The 22,701-nt window shown below is 37.1% G+C and overlaps 1 protein-coding gene and 1 non-coding gene across 4 annotated transcripts in view; one reads left to right on the forward strand and one right to left on the reverse strand.

Annotated features, from left to right (window-relative positions):
• MTMR8 (myotubularin related protein 8) overlaps positions 1-22,701 on the forward strand; it is a 285,490-nt gene that overhangs the window by 104,329 nt on the left and 158,460 nt on the right. For all 3 annotated transcript variants that reach the window (XM_059883794.1, XM_024988169.2, XM_059883795.1), the window contains exons 9-12: positions 694-819; positions 1,677-1,726; positions 8,906-9,106; positions 11,683-11,811. In XM_059883794.1, coding sequence (XP_059739777.1) covers positions 694-819; positions 1,677-1,726; positions 8,906-9,106; positions 11,683-11,811 — 506 coding nt within the window. The remainder of the gene's footprint in view (positions 1-693; positions 820-1,676; positions 1,727-8,905; positions 9,107-11,682; positions 11,812-22,701) is intronic.
• LOC112445238 (U6 spliceosomal RNA) lies at positions 14,242-14,345 on the reverse strand. The gene has a single exon (XR_003033604.1). It is a non-coding gene; the product is annotated as a U6 spliceosomal RNA (small nuclear RNA).

The raw sequence follows: 22,701 nt of genomic DNA on the forward strand, positions 1-22,701 counted from the left end.
GATTAAGTGAATGCTCAATAGCTCCCATTGCCAAAATTGCCCAGGTTGAGGAACTGCCCATATTTTTACATCATTTTGATTGTATAGAAACTTACCTAAGACAGGTAAACCTCTCCACGTTAAGTTAAAAGTATTTATATTAGTAAGACTAAATGGCTGAAGATTCCGAAGCAAATTACTATCAGGTCTGGGACTGAGATGCAGAACTGTCTTGTTTTTGAGCATGAATTCTTCCTCTTGCCCACTCCTTGCTATAATAATTGATCCATGTCTTCTTCAGAAGTTTTATAAATGTAGATCTTCTTTTGTTTTTATTTTTACCCATATAATGTGCTGGTTTTGGTTTTCTTTTCCTATTAGGTAAGCTCACCTTCTGTTACATTTCTTTATTTTCTTTTTCATTCCCCATGTGTGCATGCTCAGTTGTGTCTTATTCTTTGCAACCCTATGGACTATATAGCCTATCAGGCTCCTCTGATTCTCCAGGCAATCCTATGGACAGAGAATAGTGGAGTGGGTTGCCATTTCCTTTTCCAGGGTCATTCCTCATATAGGATACCAATATTACGAGAAGAAATTAATGTAGCCCAGTTAAGACCAAGTTCTCTGCTGTATTGATGGTAACCATATATAATTAACCCAGCATGCTATGTAAAAGTTGTTTATGGTACTTTTTGCCTCTTGTCTTTACAGGCAGTGAAGGTAGAAAAGACCAATGTCTTAGTCCATTGTTCTGATGGGTGGGACCGCACAGCACAAGTTTGCTCTGTGGCCAGCATCCTCCTAGATCCATTTTATAGGACATTCAAAGGACTCATGGTAAGAGAGCAGTGATTGGATTTTACCTTGCACAAGTGGGCGATTATGAATAGATCAAATATAACTCTCAACCAACTTGTTTTCTATAAGAAAGAGGTCTACAAAAACAGCTCTCGTTTTCAGTTTAGCTTCTTTCACTAAAGTATGCATTTACAGTCTACATACTTTCCATTGCACACTCAACATAGTTTCTTACCCATCAGAAGATAAGTTGGATATAATAGGCTGGTTGGTGTAAGGTAAAGGAAAGACTCAAAAAGTTAACAAAGTTTAATGGATGATTGTTAAATAAGCAAACTGATGGGCTCATCATCTTCAGTGTCAGCTGTCTTGATGTCAGACTGATGTTTGTTTTCTGGTGCTGAATCCAACACTTCTTACTTTGTCTTTCTATGAAACAGAACTTACAGTAGGAGTTTATCCTCATTTTTCTTTTGGAAATGCTTTATTTTTTTTTAATGGTTGAAATGCATTTATACCAAGATTTGTTCTTGGTACAAACTCAAATACTGCCTTTGGATTCCTGTTTCTTCATAGGTTGAATTTACTATATTTATCAAGATTTCGTTATGACTTATATAGCCTGCCACACATTATGTAAAAGCCAAAAAAAATGTGACACTGAGTACAAATCCAGAATGATTTCTCCTGAGAGCTTTGAAATTTGAAGATAGCCTTTACAGGTCTTTAAAGGAAATCTAAATTACTTATTTATCATGTAGGAAATTAAATTTATGATCATTCAACACAAATTTGTACAAAGTCCACTTCAGCAAAGTGTTTTGATACTTTATCGGTATGATTAATTAATTTTATGATTTTTCTAATGCAAAGTTTTCTTTTTCTATAAAATAAAGATCCTGATAGAGAAGGAATGGATATCCATGGGCCACAAGTTCTCCCAAAGGTAAAAATATCCTCATTTTAAAGGTGGAGGCTAAGGAGAATTCAGTAGGGTGAGATTTATCAAAACCCTGATATATTCTTGTATAAGAAGGAAGAATAAGTTGAACATGGCATAAATCTCTTTTCATCAAAAAACACATATTCCATACATAATGCTAAGGAATTAGGGACACAGGAGTAACTAGGCAATCATATATGCCTTCAAAGTGAAACAAATGATTATATCAAATCATTTAATATTTCAAGGAAGACTAGACATCACAGGCCACAGAGGAAAAAGAGCTTAACTGTGTTTGAAGAACACAAGATAGGCTTCCAGGAATAGGCAATATTTAAGGATGAATTTTAGGGACTGAATAGGAGTTTGCTAGAGAGAACAGTGGGCATTCAGGTAGAGGGAGTAATATCTAATGCAATGCAACTTTTAATCTTTTATAAGAAAAAAAAAAAGGCATTTGCACATTTCTGTTCTTTGGTAAGAGGTGGCTGCAAGGACTTATATTTATTTAGTGATCTAGTACTGTTATAAGCCAAACAGCCTCACTGAGACTTTGTGTGTTAAGAGAATAACAAATATTTATCAAATACCTAACAATATGCTGTAAACTATGTGAGACACTGAGCTGATAACAAAGGCACATAAAATATGAGTTTTACCCTCAAGGAGGTTGCTATTCAAGTCTTATTATCCCACATTGGTGTGTATACATTAAATTTCTTTTGATTACTACTCTCTAGCTATTTGGGTCCATCCATTTGTTCTTCTTTTGTCAACAAACTTTGGTCCAGGCAATATGCCAGGTTTTGAGGTTACTGTATTAGACCAGATGTGTTTGCTGTCCCTTCTTCTATAGAAAATAAAATCAGTGATGACAGTATAGTATGATACGGGCTTTCCAGGTAGCGCTAGTGGTAAAGGACCTGCTGGACAATGCAGGAGATGTAAAAGATAAGGTTTAGGTCCTGGGTTGGGAAGATCTCCTGGAGGAGGGGATTGCAACCACTCCAATATTCTTGCCTGGAGAATCCCATGGACAGAGGAGCCTAGTGAGCTACAGTTCATATGGTCACAAAGAGTCAGACATGACTGAAGTGACTTAACACACACACATAGTATAACTGCTACAAGGGAACCTTACCCATGCTGGGCAAAGGAAAATTCCTAGAACTGGTGGTATTTTAGAACATTAAGAAGATGAGGTTGATCTATTTTTAGGTTTTGAGAAATCTCCATACTATTTTTCACTCTGGCTGCACCATTTTATATTCCCACAAGCAAGTAGGATGGTTCCCTTTTCTCTATATCCTTGGCCAGTATTTGTTGTGTTTCTTTTTGAGTTTCTTTGTGGGTATATATCTGAGAAAAAAACGAAAACATTAATTTAGAAACATACAGTGCACCCCCATGTTCATAGCAGCATTATTTACAGCTGCCAAGGTGTGGAAGCAACATAAGCGTCCATCAATAGATGGGATAAAAAGGACGTTGTATATATAAATAGATACAGAGTGGAATACTACTCAGCTATAAAAAGGAGTGAAACTTTGTCATTTGCAGCATCATGGATGGACTTTGGAGGGCATTATGCTAAGTGAAATGAGTCATACAGAGAAATACAAGTACTGTATGATATCACTTGCATGTGGAATCTAAAAAATACAACAAACTAGTGAATATAACAAAAAACTAGCAGACTCACAGATGTAGAGAACAAAGTAGTGGTTAGGAAGAAACTAGGGAAGAGGGGTAAAGAGAGGAGTAGGTAGGAAAGGTAAAGGAAAGACTCAAAAAGTTAACAAAGTTTAATGGATGATTGTTAAATAAGCAAACTGATGGGCTCATCATCTTCAGTGTCAGCTGTCTTGATGTCAGACTGATGTTTGTTTTCTGGTGCTGAATCCAACACTTCTTACTTTGTCTTTCTATGAAACAGAACTTACAGTAGGAGTTTATCCTCATTTTTCTTTTGGAAATGCTTTATTTTTTTTTTTTTAATGGTTGAAATGCATTTATACCAAGATTTGTTCTTGGTACAAACTCAAATACTGCCTTTGGATTCCTGTTTCTTCATAGGTTGAATTTACTATGTTTATCAAGATTTCATTATGACTCATATAGCCTGCCACACATTATGTAAAAGCCAAAAAACAAAACAAAACAAAAAATGTGACACTGAGTACAAATCCAGAATGATTTCTCCTGAGAGCTTTGAAATTTGAAGATAGCCTTTATAGGCCTTTAAAGGAAATCCAAATTACTTATTTATCATTTGGGAAATTAACTTTATGATCATTCAACACAAATTTGTACAAAGTCCACTACAACAAAGTGTTTCGTAGGTAGGAAATTTTTTAAGAGGGTTATGAAATTATATGAAATCATTTGTCTGAAACTTGTGAAAATTATAAAGCACTATAGATTTAAAGAATCTTTCATGGAAAAAGTTTTAAAAAAGATTTGTATAAATCAAAACTATAATAAGATATCACCTCACACTGGTCAGAATGGTCATCATCAAAAAGATCTACAAACAATAAATGCTGGAGAGGATATGGAGAAAAGGGAACCCTCTTGCAAAGTTGGTAGGAAAGTAATTAGATACAATCACTATAGAAGACAGTATGGAGATTCCTTTAACAAATAGGAATAAAACTACCATATGACCCAGCAATCTCACTGCCAAGCATATACCCTGAGGAAACCAAAACTGAAAAAGTCATATGTACCCCAATATTCATTGCAGCACTATTTACAATAGGTAGGATATGGAACAACCTAGATGTCCATTGACAGATGAATGGATAAAGAAGCTGTGGTGTGTATATACAATAGAATATTACTCAGCCATAAAAAAAAAACCACACATTTGAGTCAGTTCTAATGAGGTGGATGAACCTAGAGCCTATTATACAGAGTTAAGTAAGTCAGAAAGAGAAAAACGAATGTCGTATATTATCACATATATATGAAATCTAGAAAGATGGTACTGATGAACCTATTTGCAGGGAAGGAAAAGAAATGCAGATGTAGAGAACAAACTTATGGACATTGGATGGGAGGGGGAAGGAGAGGGTGGGATGAAAGTAGAGAGTAACATGGAAACGTATATACTACCATATGTAAAAAAGATCAGTTCAGTTGCTCAGTCGTGTCCGATTCTTTGTGACCCCATGGATAGCCAATAGGAATTTAAAATAGATAGCCACTGGCAATTAGCTATATGACTCAGAGAACTCAAATTGGGGCTCTGTAACAACATAGAGTGGTGAGATGGGTGGGAGGTAGGAGGTGGGAGGGAGGTTCAAGAAGGAGGGGGCATATGTATACCCATGGCTGATCAAATTGATATATGACAGAAGCCCAATACAATACTGTAAAGCAGTTGTTATTCAATTAAAAATAAATAAATTTTAAAGAAGATTAAAGATTTGAAAGAAATAGTGGGTGTTTTGTAGAATGACTCCTTAGGAGAAAAGAGGGATAAAGACTTCCATCCAAATGAAAACATTTAGCTTGAGGTATAACCAAGAACCACCCTTACAGCAGAAAGCAAAGAGGAACTAAAGAGGCTCTTGATGAAAATGAAAGAGGACAATGAAAAAACTGTCTTAAAACTCAACATGTGAAAAACTAAGACCATGGCATCTGGTCCCATCACTTCATGGCAAATAGATGTGGAAACAGTGGAAAGAATGGAAACAGTGAGAGACCTTATTTTCTTGGGCTCCAAAATCACTGCAGATGGTGACTGAAGCCAGGAAATTAAAAGACGCTTGCTCCTTTAAGAAGAAAATTAAATCCTTGCTCCATAGAAGAAAATCTATGACCAACCTAAACAGCATATTAAAAAGCAGAAACATTACTTTGCTGACAAAGTTCCACATATAGTCAAAGCTGTGGTTTTTCCAGTAATCATGTATGGATGTGAGAGTTGGACTATAAACAAAGCTGAGCACCGAAGAACTGATGCTTTTTTTTTTTTTTAATTTTATTTTATTTTTAAACTTTACAATATTGTATTAGTTTTGCCAAATATCGAAATGAATCCGCCACAGGTATACCTGTGTTCCCCATCCTGAACCCTCCTCCCTCCTCCCTCCCCATACCCTCCCTCTGGGTCGTCCCAGTGCACCAGCCCCACGCATCCAGTATTGTGCATCGAACCTGGACTGGTGACTCGTTTCATACATGATATTATACATGTTTCAATGCCATTCTCCCAAATCTCCCCACCCTCTCTCTCTCCCACAGAGTCCATAAGACTGTTCTATACATCAGTGTCTCTTTTGCTGTCTCATACACAGGGTTATTGTTACCATCTTTCTAAATTCCATATATATATGCGATAGTATACTGTACTGGTGTTTTTCTTTCTGGCTTACTTCACTCTGTATAATAGGTTCCAGTTTCATCCATCTCATTAGAACTGATTCAAATGTATTCTTTTTAATGGCTGAGTAATACTCCATTCTGTATATGTACCACAGCTTTCTTATCCATTCATCTGCTGATGGGCATCTAGGTTGCTTCCATGTCCTGGCTATTATAAACAGTGCTGCGATGAACATTGGGGTACATGTGTCTCTTTCCCTTCTGGTTTCCTCAGTGTGTATGCCCAGCAGTGGGATTGCTGGATCATAAGGCAGTTCTATTTCCAGTTTTTTAAGGAATCTCCACACTGTTCTCCATAGTGGCTGTACTAGTTTGCATTCCCACCAACAGTGTAAGAGGGTTCCCTTTTCTCCACACCCTCTCCAGAATTTATTGCTTGTAGACTTTTGGATCGCAGTCATTCTGACTGGCGTGAAATGATGCTTTTGAACTGTGGTGTTGGAGAAGACTCTTGAGAGTCCCTTGGACTGCAAGGAGATCCAACCAGTCCATCCTAAAGGAAATCAGTCCTGAATATTCATTGGAAGGACTGATGCTGAAGCTGAAACTCCAATACTTTGGCCACCTGATGTGAACTGACTAATTGGAAAAGACCCTGATGCTGGGAAAGATTGAAGGCAGGAGGAGAAGGGGATGACAGAGGCTGAGATGGTTGGTTGGCATCACCCACTCGATGGACATGAGTTTGAGCAAGGTCCGGCAGTTGGTGATGGACAGGAAAGCATGGCGTATTGTAGTCCATGGGGTCACAAAGAGTTGGACATGACGGAGTAACTGAACTGAACTGATAACTAAGAACACCTCTTCAGTGGAGACTACATGGAAGGACAGGTGGAGAAGGAACTAGGTTTGTAAATGTCCAAGGCAGAAGTTAGATATTTTTACTTGATGGCCTTGATCGTTTTCATTAATACTGTAGACGTCAATGTTAAATGTGTCAGGGTTACAGAAGATAGCTTAAAATTTGCAAGAGCTGTTAAGGGTTAATGGGAAAACTGTGTTAAGGATATACATAAAGGTTGCTGCTGCTGCTGTTTAGTTGCTTCAATCGTGTCCAACTCTGTGAGACCCTATGGACTGCAGCCTGCCAGGCTCCTCTGTCTATGGGGATTCTCCAGGCAAGAATATTGGAGTGGATTACCATGTCCTCCTCCAGGGGATCTTCCCAATCCAGAGATTGTACCCAGATCTCCCACATTGCAGGCCAAGTCTTTACTGTTTGAGCCACCAGGGAAGCCAAAGGATACTGGAGTAGGTAGCCTATCCCTTCTCCAAGGGATCTTCCCGACCCAGGAATTGAATCCGGGTCTTCTGCATTGCAGGTGTATTCGTTACCAGCTAAGCTATCAGGGAAGCCCATTAATGAAGGTTACTTGGGAGCAATTAAATTCCAGCTGAGTATGGAGACTTAAGTTGTCAGTTTGCCTGGTTTTAAATTTTTCTCAAGCAGCATTCATCAGTCAGGATGTGGAAGTAGAGAACATAGCTTTGTTTGTTCCTCAGTGGTTGGATTTTGAAGGAAAATAATGACAAAAAAGACCAGAAAGTTGAAGAAAATGGGGAAAGAATAGTTGGTGGGGGAAGATCTAGAATATAGAATAGTAAGGAAGCTAGGAGGAATCTGGCAAGTAGAGAGGTCCAAAGATGAGGGCTCGATGAGGTAAGTTGAGCAGCTTTTGGAAATATAATATGTGGTGATCAGAACAGGATATTGATATTAAGGTTTCAAAGTGGAGGAAGCACCTTTAGCTAACATCAAGAAACATGGATGCCATGGATACACAAGCCTGATGTGAAGTAGATAGAGGTAAAGATCGGTGAAGTAGATTAGTTAGTTAAAGAGTCTAAGCCAGTGTAGGTCATCTGCATCTACTCCAAAGATAAGTACTTACAACTGGAGTCAGATTCTTCAGAAAATGTAGAGAAGTGACCCAAATATTGTAGAAGATAACACTGAGGAAAATGAATGAGCATGACCCATAATGGAAGTATTTTTAAGAGAGTAAAAGGAGTAGTTGAATGCAGTGGTAATGAGGAGAAAATTGATCCCACTTCAGCTTTCTTTTAGGATTATGATACATGAAGAGTGAATGACGAGCCTTCTCCATTTTATTTGGGGCCCAAGAAGTAGTGTCCTTGGTGAGGTAGATTTCAATTATATCAAAAGATAGAAAATTCAGTGTAGAAGTTAAGGATGCCATGTATGTTTACAGTGGATTAGGGCTTCTAGTGGATGGTAGAGTTGGGAAAGAGCATCATGGGAGAGAAAACATTAAACAGTTCTGGGATGAGATTTTTTTCATTCATTTAAGGAATGTATTAAATACTATTTTTACACCAGGCACTGTCCAGTAAACAACATAGATATGACCTTTGTTCACATTAAGCTAAATGTAACTGTTAAATTAATTGAAATTAAATATAATTGAAAATTCAGTTCCTTAGTCATACTAGCCACATTTAAAGTGCTTAATAGTGACTGCCATATTGGACAGCACAAATATGGAACATTTCAATCATTGTAGAAAGTTCTATTGTAGAGAATATAAAAGGAAATAGAATAGATGACCAAAAGGTTTACAATCTGGATAATAGTGAAAGTTGCTGGTGGCTAAGAGGTCCACTGGGATTAATGAACTTTGAGATTCTAAGTTGTATTTTGGCATTAGGTATTTCCCTACCAATTCCAATACAGAAACTGAAGGTGACCTTGCTATAGCCTGTTCCAAACAGTGTAATCCCTGATGTTAATCATTGTCTTTCTTTACCTTTACTTGTATCTCTTAGGTGTGGCCACCTGGATGGGGACTCTAAAGAAGTATCCCCTATTTTCACACAGTTCCTAGACTGTATCTGGCAATTAATGGAACAATTTCCATGTGCCTTTGAATTTAATGAAAATTTCCTGCTGGAAATTCATGACCATGTTTTCTCCTGCCAGTTTGGGAACTTCCTTGGAAACTGCCAGAAGGATCGAGATGATCTGAGGTGAATTCAGTTTGTGAGAAAACACTGAATAGGGAGAGGATATCAGTATAAATTTACTAGTCACCCTGAATTTGGGACAGCAGTTCACAAAAGGGGAGGAGATGACAACTATAAAAATAATTTTTGAAGCATAAAACACTTGGTATTTGTATGGGTATTCCTCAAAACCTCAGATTCTTTATCTGTAAAATAGGGTTAATAATATATAATTTTCAGATCTATCATAAGGAACCAATAAAGCAATGGATGTGCAAGGATTTTATAAGGAATGAGTGTATGAGTAGTCATTAGCTACTATCCTTTATCATTTGTGTCTAAGATCACTAAATAGCAGGTCATAGGCCAAGTCTGGCTTAACAGGTATATTCTGTTTCATCTGTAGAGTATTTTTTAAACTGTTAATTAGTAGTCAGCATTTAAATATCATGATATTTCACATAAAAATCCAGTTGTTTTAGGATTTTTTTCCAAAATCAAAAAGCCACTGTGGCAAAATATTCTGCAATATGAGGAACTCTGGCAGTATTGGACCTGCATTTTCTAATGGCAATAATCAGTTGGAGCTGAATAATAGCCTGCTCCATTTGAATGAAGCAAGCTCACTGTTTGCCACAATTCTCACTATTCTCTGTTGTTTATTCTCAGCTCACTTCATATGTTACTTCCCCAGCTCCTATAGGCACTTGAATTGGTACTGGACTTAAACTCTAACATGCTCACAGTGTATAAAATGTAAATAATTTTTGAAGTTGACAATACAGAGTTTCTGGGAATAGCATTCTCCTTGTTTTAGAGTCAGAAGAAAAGAATAGAGAGGGGAAGTGACTATCTCACAATCGACTCTAGTTTCAGAGTTGTTAACTGAGTAGCAGTTAGCTCAAGGGATGGTTCGGGGAGGGAGGTGGAAGAGGGGTTCAGGATTGGGAACACGTGTACACCCGTGGTGGATTCATATTGATGTATGGCAAAACCAATACAATATTGTAAAGTAATTAGCCTCCAATTAAAATAAATAAATTTAAATTAAAAAAATAAAGTTCTCAGGCCCTGCTATGATATATCTTGGATAAGTCAGATGATATCTCTAATTCTGTTTTCTTGTTAACACTGAGAACAGTGGTGAATTTTGCTGCTTCAAAATCTGTAGTTACTTAGTACCTTCTGTGCACATTTCTATTTCATTTTGCAACTAGAACTTTCTTACCCTCTTCCCAAATGCTTATAAACACATTTGTTCTGTCTCTGACCTGCTTTTCTAGCACTAAAATCAGAGATCTTTTCCGTATACTTTTTCTCCACCCTCTTGAAATGAGGCTAATATATCGTCAACCCATTCCTCACACAAATCTGAATCTACATGTAAAAGATTAAAAATTTTAACATATGCTTTAATAGTGGTTATATAAAACAAGCAGACATATCATTCATCCATGAAAGAAAAGACATGGACTCTAGGATCAGAGAGACCTGGGTTAAGATTTTGGCTCTGTCACCTACTAGCTATGTGACTTTTTGCAAATTAATTTTTGTCTCATTTTCTCATTATTATTTTGGGACTAAAATATCTTACAAGGTTTTATTATGAAATTTAATAGGGTATTTTAAGTAGAGTCTGGGACAGTGTTTGACACATAGTAAATAGTTAATAAATACTACTTACGTTACCACTGCAAGATTTTTTTTTCTTTTTTCAACCAACAACAAATGAGAAAGATGCATATACAGTTCCTTTGGCCTCATTGAAATGGTCTGAGGATTCTAAAAGTTACGAGACTATAATTTTTACGTCATATACCCCATATCAGTTCTCTTTGTTGTCCTCCTAGAGCTTTCTTTGACACTGTATGAGCAAATGAACTTCCCATGTGTGGATACACAGCAGCTTTCATTGGGGACAATGAATTCCATGCTTTTTATGTGTTAACTAAGTCGCTCCCCAGGGACTCAGCTAAGGGATAAGAAGAATCAGTCTTGTAATATAAATATCAAAATCAGTGCTGCACACCTAGGATAACTCACAAATATTTGCCAATATAAATTGCTACATTGTCTTTCACTGTCTTGTACCTTCTGAGGGGAGGAGAAGCTGGCTCAAAATAAAATATAGAAAAGCCAGAAATTTACCTCTTGTCTGTTAATTTACCAGATTTTTAAAAGGAATTCTAGATTTTTTAAAATTGGAAAGGTTATTCATGGAATCCAAGATTTGGAAGACACCTTAAAGATCACATTATACAAATGAGAAAATAGGCCCAGAAAGGGCTAGGGACATCCCTAAGATTACGTCACTACTCTGTGGCAGAGACAGAGAGTCTCTGCATATATACTCAACACATGTTTCTCTTCAATGTGGAACACTTTCTAATCTCTTTAAAAATGGATAAGTTGAAGCCCAGATAATTTGTTACTCTATCATTCTTCATTACCATTTATTTTTATTTTCCTTGTATCATATCCTAGCCTTCTGTCTTAGGTTACTTGTTAATAGAATTTAGATGATTGTCAAGTTCAGCAAATCTATTGATGTTACCTGCTTGCTGCTTTTAATTTTTTGGCTTGTTTTTCTTTTCTTACAGAATATATGAGAAAACCCATTCAGTGTGGCCTTTCTTGGTTCAGAGGAAACCAGACTTCAGGAACCCTCTCTATAAAGGCTTCACTATGTATGGGGTACTAAATCCTAGTACTGTGCCCTACAACATTCAGTAAGTTCCTAAGCTGTTCATCCTTCTTACAGCAAACCCCAAGGCCTCAGCTTCTTTGCCTCTCCTTGTATAGCTGACATCATCTCCATAACCCAAGCTATGGAGTAGGACATTCTTTCCCAGATTATCCATTCCTTGCTGCCTCTGAAAGCAAGACCACACTCCCATTGGTTTTCAGGGCTTTGTAGTTACTTGCTTAGGGAAATAAACAAGAAACAATAGTTTATTTATAGTAGTACAACCAGTCAAGGTGTAGGTTGTTTCATTCCTTTTAGTCTTTCCTTATGTATTTCTCTTCTTTCTTATCCTTTTCCCTGACAAAGAGAAGGAAAAACAGAGAAAGAGAATGTGCTGATATAGTTTGTTCTACTTTCCCCACAAAGTGTTAAGTACAGGGTGCCATGCTCACTGATCACAATTCAATGAGTACAAGACAGAACTGAATGCATTTATTAAGTCTAATGGTTTATTTTGTATATTCTGTAGGATTTTATATATGTAAGATCATATCATTTCTGAATAGATATTGTTTTAATTATTCCTTTCCAATTTGGATGCCTTTTATTTTCTTGCCTTATGTAGAACTTCCAGTGCTGAATAGAAGTAGTGAAAGCGAGCATCCTTATATTGTTCCTTATCTTAGGGGGAAATCTTTCAGTCTTTCTCCATTGAATATGTTATAATTTTATTTTACAAATGACCTTTATCATGTTTGGGAGAAGGCAGTGGCACCCCACTCCTGTACTCTTGCCTGGAAAATCCCATGGATGGAGGATCCTGGTGGGCTACAGTCCATGGGGTCGCTGAGGGTTGGACACGACTGAGCGACTTCACTTTCACTTTTCATTTTTATGCATTGGAGAAGGAAATGGCAACCCACTCCAGTGTTCTTGCCTGGAGAATCCCAGGACGGGGGAGCCTGGTGGGCTGCCGTCTATGGGGTTGCACAGAGTCGGACACGACTGAAGCGACTTCATTTTATCATGTTTAGGACATTCCGTTCTGTTCCTAGTTTGTTGAGTGTTTTTATGACGAAAGTGTTTTAGATTATATCAAATGTTTTTTCTGAATCATGTTGAGATGCAGATGATTATGTGTTATTTTCTCCTTAATTTTATTTTTTGTTTGTTTTTGTTTGGCCACACTACACGGCTTGAGGCATCTCTGTTCCCTGACCAGGGATTGAACCCAGGCCATTGTAGTGAAAGCTCAGAATCCAGGGCATTAGGCCACCAGAGAACTCCCTCTTGTTAATTTTGTTAATGTGGTGTGTAGCACTGATTGATTTTCAGATTTTGAACCAACCATGCTTTCCTAGGGTAAATCCCACTTGGTCATGGTATATAATCCTCTTACTATGCTGCTGCATTTAGTTTCCTAGTATATTGTTGAGGATTTTTGCATCTATATTCATAAAGCATATTAATCTACAGTTTTATTTTCTTATAATGTCCTGGTCTGGCTTTGGTATCAAGGTTATAGTGACCACATAGAATGAGCTGAGCATGTTCCATACTCTTCAACATTTGGAATAGTTTGAAAAGAATTATTGTTAATTCTTCAATGTTTAGTAGAAGTCACCAGTGAAGCCATCTGGTCCTGAATTTTTCTTTGTTGGGAATTTTTTGATTACTGAATCAAAAACTGTTATAGGTCTGTTCAACTTTTTTAGTTCTTGAGTCATTTTTGGAAGTTTGTGTGTTTCTAAAAATTTTTCCATTTCATCTAATTTGTTGACATGCAATTGTTCATGACTTTCTCTAGTATTTTTCTTTATTTATATAAGTTCAATAATAAAATCCCTAACTTAATTTATGGGAGAAGGCAATGGCATCGCACTCCAGTACTGTTGCCCGGAAAATCCCATGGATGGAGGAGCCTGGTAGGCTGCAGTCCATGGGGTCGCTAAGAGTCAGACACGACTGAGTGACTTCACTTTCACTTTCCACTTTCATGGCATTGGAGAAGGAAATGGCAACCCACTCCAGTGTTCTTGCCTGGAGAATCCTGTGGATGGAGAAGCCTTGTAGGCTGCAGTCCATGGAGTCGCACAGAGTCGGACACAACTGAAGCAACTTGGCAGCAACTTAATTTATGATTTTAGTAATTTGAGACTTTCCTCTTTTATTTTTTGAGGCCAAAATACCTTCGTTTAATGTCAAAAGCATCTTGTACATAAACTGGATAATACATATTAAATGATGCATTTCTGTTACTTTTAGGGATTTGAGGGGCATTTTTCCAGTTTTATTGTGATATAATTGACATATAACATGGTGTAAGTTTAAGGTATATAGTGTGATGATCTGATACATGTAAATATTGTGAAATGCTCACCACAACAAGATCAGTTAGCACATCCTCTACTCATACAGTTACCATTTTGCTGTTTGCTGTTATGGCGAAAACATTAATGCTCTACAATCATAGCAAAATTTGGAATGATTCACAAATTTGCATGTTATTATTTTACACCTGTCATGCTAATCCCTGTATCATTCCAACTGTATTATATATGCTGCCAAAATGAGCACCCTCTCATTGTTTTTAATAAGTTTAACTTAACATTTTATTGAATTTATTAATCTTTTCAAAGAACCAACTTTAGTTTTGTTGATATTCATTTATCTCTGTTTTAATCTTTATTATTTCTTCCCTTATGCTAACTTTGGGTTTAATTTGCCTTCCCTTTTTAGCTTCATAAGGTATAAGATTAAGTCTTTCTTTTTAATGAATGCACTTACAGTTATAAATTTCCTTTTTAGCAGTTCTTTCTCTGTATCCCATAAGTTTTGGTATATTGTATTTTTGTTTATATCAATCCCAAAGTACTTTTTAATTTGAATTTCAGATAGTTCAGTTTAGTCGCTCACTCATGTCTGACTCTTTGCGACCCCATGGACTGCAGCACACCAGGCCTCCCTGTCCATCACCAACTCCCAGAGTTTACTCAAACTCAGATAAACAAACCATAATTTGCCTAAAAAGCTTAGATCCTTTGATTCACTTAAAGACAGTTCTAAAATATAAGAAACAATGAATTGGGGCATTCAAGACAAAGCCTTTCTCTCCTCCCTTAGTGTCATCGTCACCTAGGTGAGACTCCCTGAACATCCATTTTCCCATGCAGGTTCCAGGATGCAGTCAGTTAAATCACTTTATTCCATAAAAGTCTACAGAATAGATTCTAAGGAAGGGGATATGTGGGTTTAAGGGAATGTGTTATCTAATTTGTTATGTGTAATGCCAGACTGAGCCTGACCCTCTTGTGGGATAGAAGCACTGCTTCTCCCTTTCTCTCTGCAGGCAGAGCTTGACTTCCAGCCCAATCCCTCTATCTACTTCCTTCAAGAAACAGCTCTGCCTTTTTCCCTGACCCTTTTCATCAACAATGTAAGGTTCTAACCAGTGCTGTAATGAGCTATATTGGAGCCTGTTGCAATGGGTCTATATATGGGCTTACCATCTCCTACTACCCTGTTCTCTGTATCTCTGTGTTTATCTTTTTTGTTTTTCTTTTTATTCCACATGTGAGTGAAATCATATTTGCCTTTCTCCATCTGACTTATTTCACTTAGCATAAAACCCTTAATATCCATCCATGTTGTCACTAATGGCAAGATTTTGCCTTTTTATGGCTGAGTAGTATCCTGTTGTATATATATGTATTATGTGTATATTTGTATATATATATATATTTTTTTTCTTTTCTTTATCCATCCATCAATGAGCACTTGGGTTGTTTCTGTGCCTAGGCTATTGTAAATAAATCTGCAACATACATAGGGGTGGTATGTATCTTTTAAAACTATTATTTTTGCATTCTTCATATGAATACCCAAAAGTAGAATAGCTGGAAAATATGGTATTTCTTTCTTAACTTTTTGAAGTATCTCCATACTGTTTTCCATAGTGGATGCATCAAATTACATTCCAATCAGCAGTGCACGAGTGTTCACTTTTCTCTATATCCTTTCCAACACTTGTTTCCTGCCATTGATACTAGCCATTCTGATGGGTGTGAGATGATATATTGGGGTTTTGATGTGCACTTCCCTAATAATTAGTGATGTTGAACTTATTTTCATGTGCCTGTTGGCTATCTGTATGTTTTCTTTGGAAAAATGTCTGTTCAGATCCTCTGCCCATTTTTTAAAAAATCAGGTTGTTTATTTTGTTGTTGCTGAGCTACATGAGTTCTTTATATATTTTACATATTAATCCCATATCATATATTTGCAAATGACTTGTCCCATTTGGTAGGTTGTCCTTTCATTTTGCTGATGGTTTCCTTTACTGTACAGAAGATTTTAGTTTGATGTAGTCCCATTTGTTTATTTTTGCTTTTGTTTTCCTTGCCTGAGGAGAAAGATATTGCTAAGACCAACGTCAAAGAGCATACTGCCTATGTTTTCTTCTAGGGGTTTTATAGTTTCAGGTCTTATACTCCAGGATTTGATCCATTTTAAGTTGAATTTTGTGTCTGCTATGGGATAGTGGTCTAGTTTCTTTTTTTTTTTTTCCCTACACGTGGATTGTCCAGTTTTCCTAACACCAATTATTGAGGAGACTACCTTTCTCCATAGTATGTTTTTTGCTCTTTTATCATAAATTAATTGTCCATATGTGCATGAGGTTATTTTTGTGCCCTCAATACTGTTTCATTGTTCTATGTATCTTTTTTTCTGCCAATGCTGTGATGTTTCTGATACTGTAGCTTTGTGGTATGATTTGAAATCAGGGAGGGGAATACTTTCACTTTGTTCTTTTTCCTCAGAATTTATTTTGCTATTTAAGTGAAAAGTGAAAGTGTTAGTTGCTCATTTGTGTCTGACTCTTTGTGACCCCATGGGCTGCAGCCAACCAGACTCTTCTCTCCATAGAATTCTCTAGGCAAGAATACTGGTGTGGGTAGCCATAGCCTTCTCTGGGAATCTTCCCGACCCAGGGATTGAACCTGGGTCTCCTGTATTGTAGGCAGATTCTTTACCATCTGAGCTACCAGAGAAGCCCAGGATGCACATAGATTTTCGGATGTTTTGTTCTGTGACAAATATCATCAGGATTTTGATAAGGATTGAATTGAATCAGTAGATTGATTTGGTAATATGGACATTTTAGTAATGTTAATTCTAATCCACAGCCATGGAATGTCTTTCCATTTCTTTGTGTTTTGTTAAGTTTCTTTCAACAGTGTCATAGATTTTAGCAAACTGGTCATTCACTTCTTAGTTAAATTTATCCCTAGGTATTCTTTCTATTGTGATTGTAAATAGGATTATTTTCTTTTTAATTTCTCCTTCTGCTTGTCTGTTGTTAAGGTGTAGAAACTCAAAAGATTTTGCATATGAATTTTGTACCCTGCAACTTTATTAATTTACTATTTCTAATAGTTTTTTTTTTTTTTTGCTGGAGGCATTAGGATTTTTAATATATAAAATCATGTCATCCATAAATAGTTACAGTTTTAGATCTTATTTTCCAATTTGGATGCCTTTTATTTCTTTTTCTTTTGTAGTTTCTCTGACTAGGACTTCTCATATTGAATAAGACTGGCAAGAGTGGGCATCCTTGTCTTGTTCCTAATCATAGAGGTATAGCTTTCAGTTTTTCTTTGTTGAATATGATGTTAGCTGTGGGCTTGTCATATATGACTTTTATAATGTTGAGGTACATTTACTCTATACCCATTTTATTGAGAGTTTTTATCATAAATGAGTATTGAATATTGTCAAATGCCTTTTGTGCACCTATTGAGATGATCATATAATTTTTATTCTTAATTTTGTTGATTTGGTATATCTCATTGGTTGGTTTGTGAATGTTGAACCATTCTTGCATTCCTAGAATAAATCACAATTGTCCACATTGTATCCTTTTAATGTATTGTTGTATATGTTTTGTTAATATTTTGTTAACCAGTTTTGTGTCTGTGTTCATTAGAGATACTGACCTATACAATTTTTTTTTTTAATTACTGCATTACTCTTGTCTGGTTTTGGTATTAGGTAATATTGAGCTCATAAAATGTGTTAGCAAGCATTCTCTCCTCTTCAATTTGACAAGGGTGGACATTAACTCAACTTTTAATGTTGGGTAAAATTCACCTGTGAAGGGATCTGATTCTTGATTTTTTTTCCTCAGGGTGAGTTTTTTGATTACTGCTTCAGTCTCTTTACTAGTGATCAGTTTATTCATATTTCCCATTTCTTCATTATTCACTCTTGGACAGTTGTATAATTCTAAAAATTTATCTGCTTTTGCTAAGTCGCTTCAGTTGTGTCCGACTCTGTGCAACTGCAGAGACGGCAGCCCACCAGGCTCCCCTGTTCCTGGGATTCTCCAGGCAAGAACACTGGAGTGGGTTGCCATTTCCTTTTCCAATGCATGAAAGTGAAAAGTGAAAGTGAAGTCGCTCAGTCGTGTTTGACTCTTAGCGACCCCATGGACTTCAGCACACCAGGCTTCTCCATCCATGGGATTATCCAGGCAAGAGTACTGGAGTGGGATGCCACTGCTGCTTTTAGGTTATCTAATTTGTTGCTGTATAGCTGTTCACAGTATTGTCTTATAATTATTTGTATTTCTGTGGTATCCATTGTAATTTCTTCTCTTTTGTTTTTTATTTTATTTAGCTGAGCCTTCTATATTTTTTCTCTTAATGAGTTATGCTATAATGTTGGTCAATTTTGTTTATCTTTTAAAAAACCAGCTCCTAGTTTCATTCATATTTTCCTGTTGTCTGTTTCATCTCTATTTCCTCTATTTCTGCTCTGGTCTTTATTATTTCCTCCTTTCCATTAACTCTGAGCTTTGTTTGTTGTTTATTTTATAGTGCTTTTAGGTTTATGGTTATGTTGTTTTTTGAGATTTTTCTTGTATCCTGAGGTAGGCCTGAATTGCCATAAACTTCCCTCTTCATACTGATTTTGCTGCCTCCCATAAATACTGGTATGTCAGGTTTTCATTTTCATTTGTCTTCAGGTATGTTTTAATTTTGGAGCTTCTCAGGTGGTGCTAGTGGTAAAGAAGCCACCTGCCAATGTAGGAGACATGAGAAGCATGGATTTGTTCCCTGAGTTGAGAAGATCCTCTGGAGGACAGCCTGGCAACCTACTCCAGTATTCTTGTCTGGAGAATCCTGTGGACTGGCAGGCTACAGTCCACAGGGTCACCAAGAGTCAGACACGACTGAAGCAACTTAGCACACACACACACACACATGTTTTTATTTCATCTTTAATTTCTTCATTGACCCAATAGTTGTTTAGTAGCATATTTTTTAGTCTCTAAGTAGTTGTAATTTTTTCCAGCTTATTTCTTGTAGCTTATTTCTAATGAATATGCCACTGTGATCAGAAAAAAAGACTTGATATGATTTCAGCCTTCTGAAATTTATTGAGACTTTTTGTGTATGTGTCCTAGCATAGGATCTATCACTGAGAATGTTCCATGCACACTTGATAAGAATGTATATTCTGCTGTATTTTTAAGAAGTAGTCAGTACCAACCTATCAAATCTGTGTGCTCTAATGTTTTCTTTAAGGCTCCTGTTTCCTTGAAGACTTTCTGCCTGGATGATTTGTCCATTGATGTAACAGCATGTTAACATGTGCTACACTTACTGTGTTGCTTTTAATGTACCCCTTTAATTCTGTTAATAATTCCTTTATATATATTTGTCACTCCTTAACATGGTTCATATATATTTATAATTTTTATATCTTCTTAATGAATTGTACCCTTTATCATTTATAATGTCCATCTTTGTATCTTGTTAAATTTTTTGGCATAGTCTGTTTCTCTGATATGGTATGGCAACATCTACTTTTTTTTGACTGCGATTTGCTTCACTTTGAGCCTATGTTTGTCTTTAGAGCTGAGATAAGTCTCCAGAAGCAGTATATAGTTGTCTTGTTTTTTCCTTTATTTATCCAGCCACTCTGTATCTTTTGATTGATATATTCAACCAATTTTATTTAGAATGATTATTGCTATCAAGAACTCAGTACTGCCATGTAAACTTATTTCTGGTTGATCTATATCTCTATTATTTCTTTTTCCTTGTGTTTCTATCTGCTATTTTAATTTGGTGGCTTTCTATGATTTTACTCAGTTACTGCTTTCTTGTTTCGTACTGTATGGCAGTTACCAGCTGAGCCACAAGGGAAACCAAAGGACCACTAGGACCACAGCCTTGTCTAACTCAATGAAACTAAGCCGTGCCTGTGGGGCCGCCCAAGATGGGCGGGTCATGGTGGAGAGGGCTGACACAATGTGGTCCACTGGAGAAGGGAATGGCAAACCACTTCAGTATTCTTGCCTTGAGAACCCAAAGAACAGTATGAAAAGGCAAAATGATAGGATACTGAAAGGGGAACTCCCCAGGTCAGTAGGTGCCCAATATGCTACTGGAGATCAGTGGAGAAATAACTCCAGAAAGAATGGAGGGATGGAGCCAAAGCAAAAACAATACCCAGTTGTGGATGTGACTGGTGATAGAAGCAAGGTCCGGTGCTGTAAAGAGCAATATTGCATAGAAAACTGGAATGTCAGGTCCATGAATCAAGGCAAATTGGAAGTGGTCAAACAGGAGATGGCAAGAGTGAATATCGACATTCTAGGAATCAGTGAACTAAAATGGACTGGAATGGGTGAATTTAACTCAGATGACCATTATATCTACTACTGCAGGCAGGAATCCCTTAGAAGAAATGGAGTAGCCATCATGGTCAACAAGAGAGTCCGAAATACAGTACTTGGATGCAATCTCAAAAATGACAGAGTGATCTCTGTTCGTTTCCAAGGCAAACCATTCAATATCACAGTAATCCAAGTCTATGCCCCCACCAGTAATGCTGAAGAAGCTGAAGTTGAATGGTTCTATGAAGACCTACAAGACCTTTTAGAACTAACACCCAAAAAAGATGTCCTTTTCATTATAGGGGACTGGAATGCCAAAGTAGGAAGTCAAGAAACACCTGGAGTAACAGGCAAATTTGGCCTTGGAATATGGAATGAAGCAGGACAAAGACTAATAGAGTTTTGCCAAGAAAATGCACTGGTCATAGCAAACACTGTCTTCCAACAACACAAGAGAAGATGCTACACATGTACATCACCAGATGGTCAACACCAAAATCAGATTAATTATATTCTTCCCAGCCAAAGATCGAGAAGCTCTATAACAGTCAACAAAAACAAGACCAGGAGCTGACTATGGCTCAGATCATGAGCTCCTTATTGCCAAATTCAGACTTAAATTGAGGAAAGTAGGGAAAACCACTAGACCATTCAGGTATGACCTAAATCAAATCCCTTATGATTATATAGTGGAAGTAATAAATAGATTTAAGGGACTAGATCTGATAGATAGAGTGCCTGATGAACTATGGATGGAGGTTCATGACATTGTACAGGAGACAGGGATCAAGACCATCCCCACGGAAAAGAAATGTAAAAAAGCAAAATGGCTGTCTGAGGAGGCCTTACACATAGCTGTTAAAAGAAGAGAAGCAAAAAGCAAAGGAGAAAAGGAAAGATAGATAGAAGCATCTGAGTGCAGAGTTCCAAAGAATAGTAAGAGATAAGAAAGCCTTCCTAATAAAAAAAATAAAAAATAAAAAAAAAAAAAGAAAGCCTTCCTAAGCGATCAATGCAAAGAAATAAAGGAAAACAACAGAATGGGAAAGACTAGAGATCTCTTCAAGAAAATTCGAGATGCCAAGGGAACATTTCATGCAAAGATGGGCTCGATAAAGGACAGAAATGGTATGGACCTAACAGAAGCAGAAGATATTATGAAGAGATGGCAGGAATACACAGAAGAACTGTACAAAAATGATCTTCACGACCCAGATAATCACGATGGTGTGATCACTGACCTAGAGCCAAACATCCTAGAATGTGAAGTCAAGTGGGGCTTAGAAAGCATCACTACGAACAAAGAGTTGACTCATTGGAAAAGAGTCTGATGCTGGGAGGGATTTGGGGCAGGAGGAGAAGGGGTTGACAGAGGATGAGATGACTGGATTTCATGACTGAGTCGATGGACATGAATTTGGGTGAAGTCCAGGAGTTGGTGATGGACAGGGAGGCCTTGCGTGCTGCAATTCATGGGGTCACAAAGAGTCAGACACGTATGAGCGACTGAACTGACTGACTAAGTAAGTCTGAAATAGAAAAACAAATATGGTATATTAACACATATATATATATAGAATCTAGGAATGTGGTATGATGAACCTATCTGTAGGTTCAGCAATAGCAATGAACCTATCTGTAGGGCAGTAGTAGAGACACAGACATAGAGAACAGACTTGTGGACACAGTGGGGGAAGGGGAAAGTGAGATGATTTGAGATTGTAGCATTGAAACTCATATATATTACCATATGTAAAATAGATAATTGGTGGGAATTTGCTCTATGACACAGGGAGCACAACACAGTGGTCTGTGACAATCTGGAGGGAGGGTGAGGGATGTGTATACCTGTCTGATTCATGTTGATGTATGGCAGAAACCAAGACAACGTCATAAAGCAATTATCCCCCAATTAAAAATGAATAAATTTTTAAAATAACAGTTAAGTTGATAATAAAAAAAAGAAGTAGCCCTTTTAAGAAAATGTCCTAATGCATCCTAGCAGCAAACTCCTTGCTCATAAACCAAGATATGTGTTCTAAGGCTTCCTGCTATATTGGGCTTTGTGGGTCTTTCTTTTGTATTATCCTGGTTATACGGGCAGTCTGATAAATTTGGTTGGCCCCCAGTCTGGTTGGTTGCTACATCTTACCTTATAATGAGGTTGCTAGCTGCTGGTTTATGGGACTTGGTCACAAGATTGACTGTGGAAACCTGGGGTGCTCTGGTGCAAGTGCTTAGTCACTG

Source organism: Bos taurus, chromosome X (assembly GCF_002263795.3).
Source record: "Bos taurus isolate L1 Dominette 01449 registration number 42190680 breed Hereford chromosome X, ARS-UCD2.0, whole genome shotgun sequence".
Taxonomy (NCBI): Eukaryota; Metazoa; Chordata; class Mammalia; order Artiodactyla; family Bovidae; genus Bos; species Bos taurus.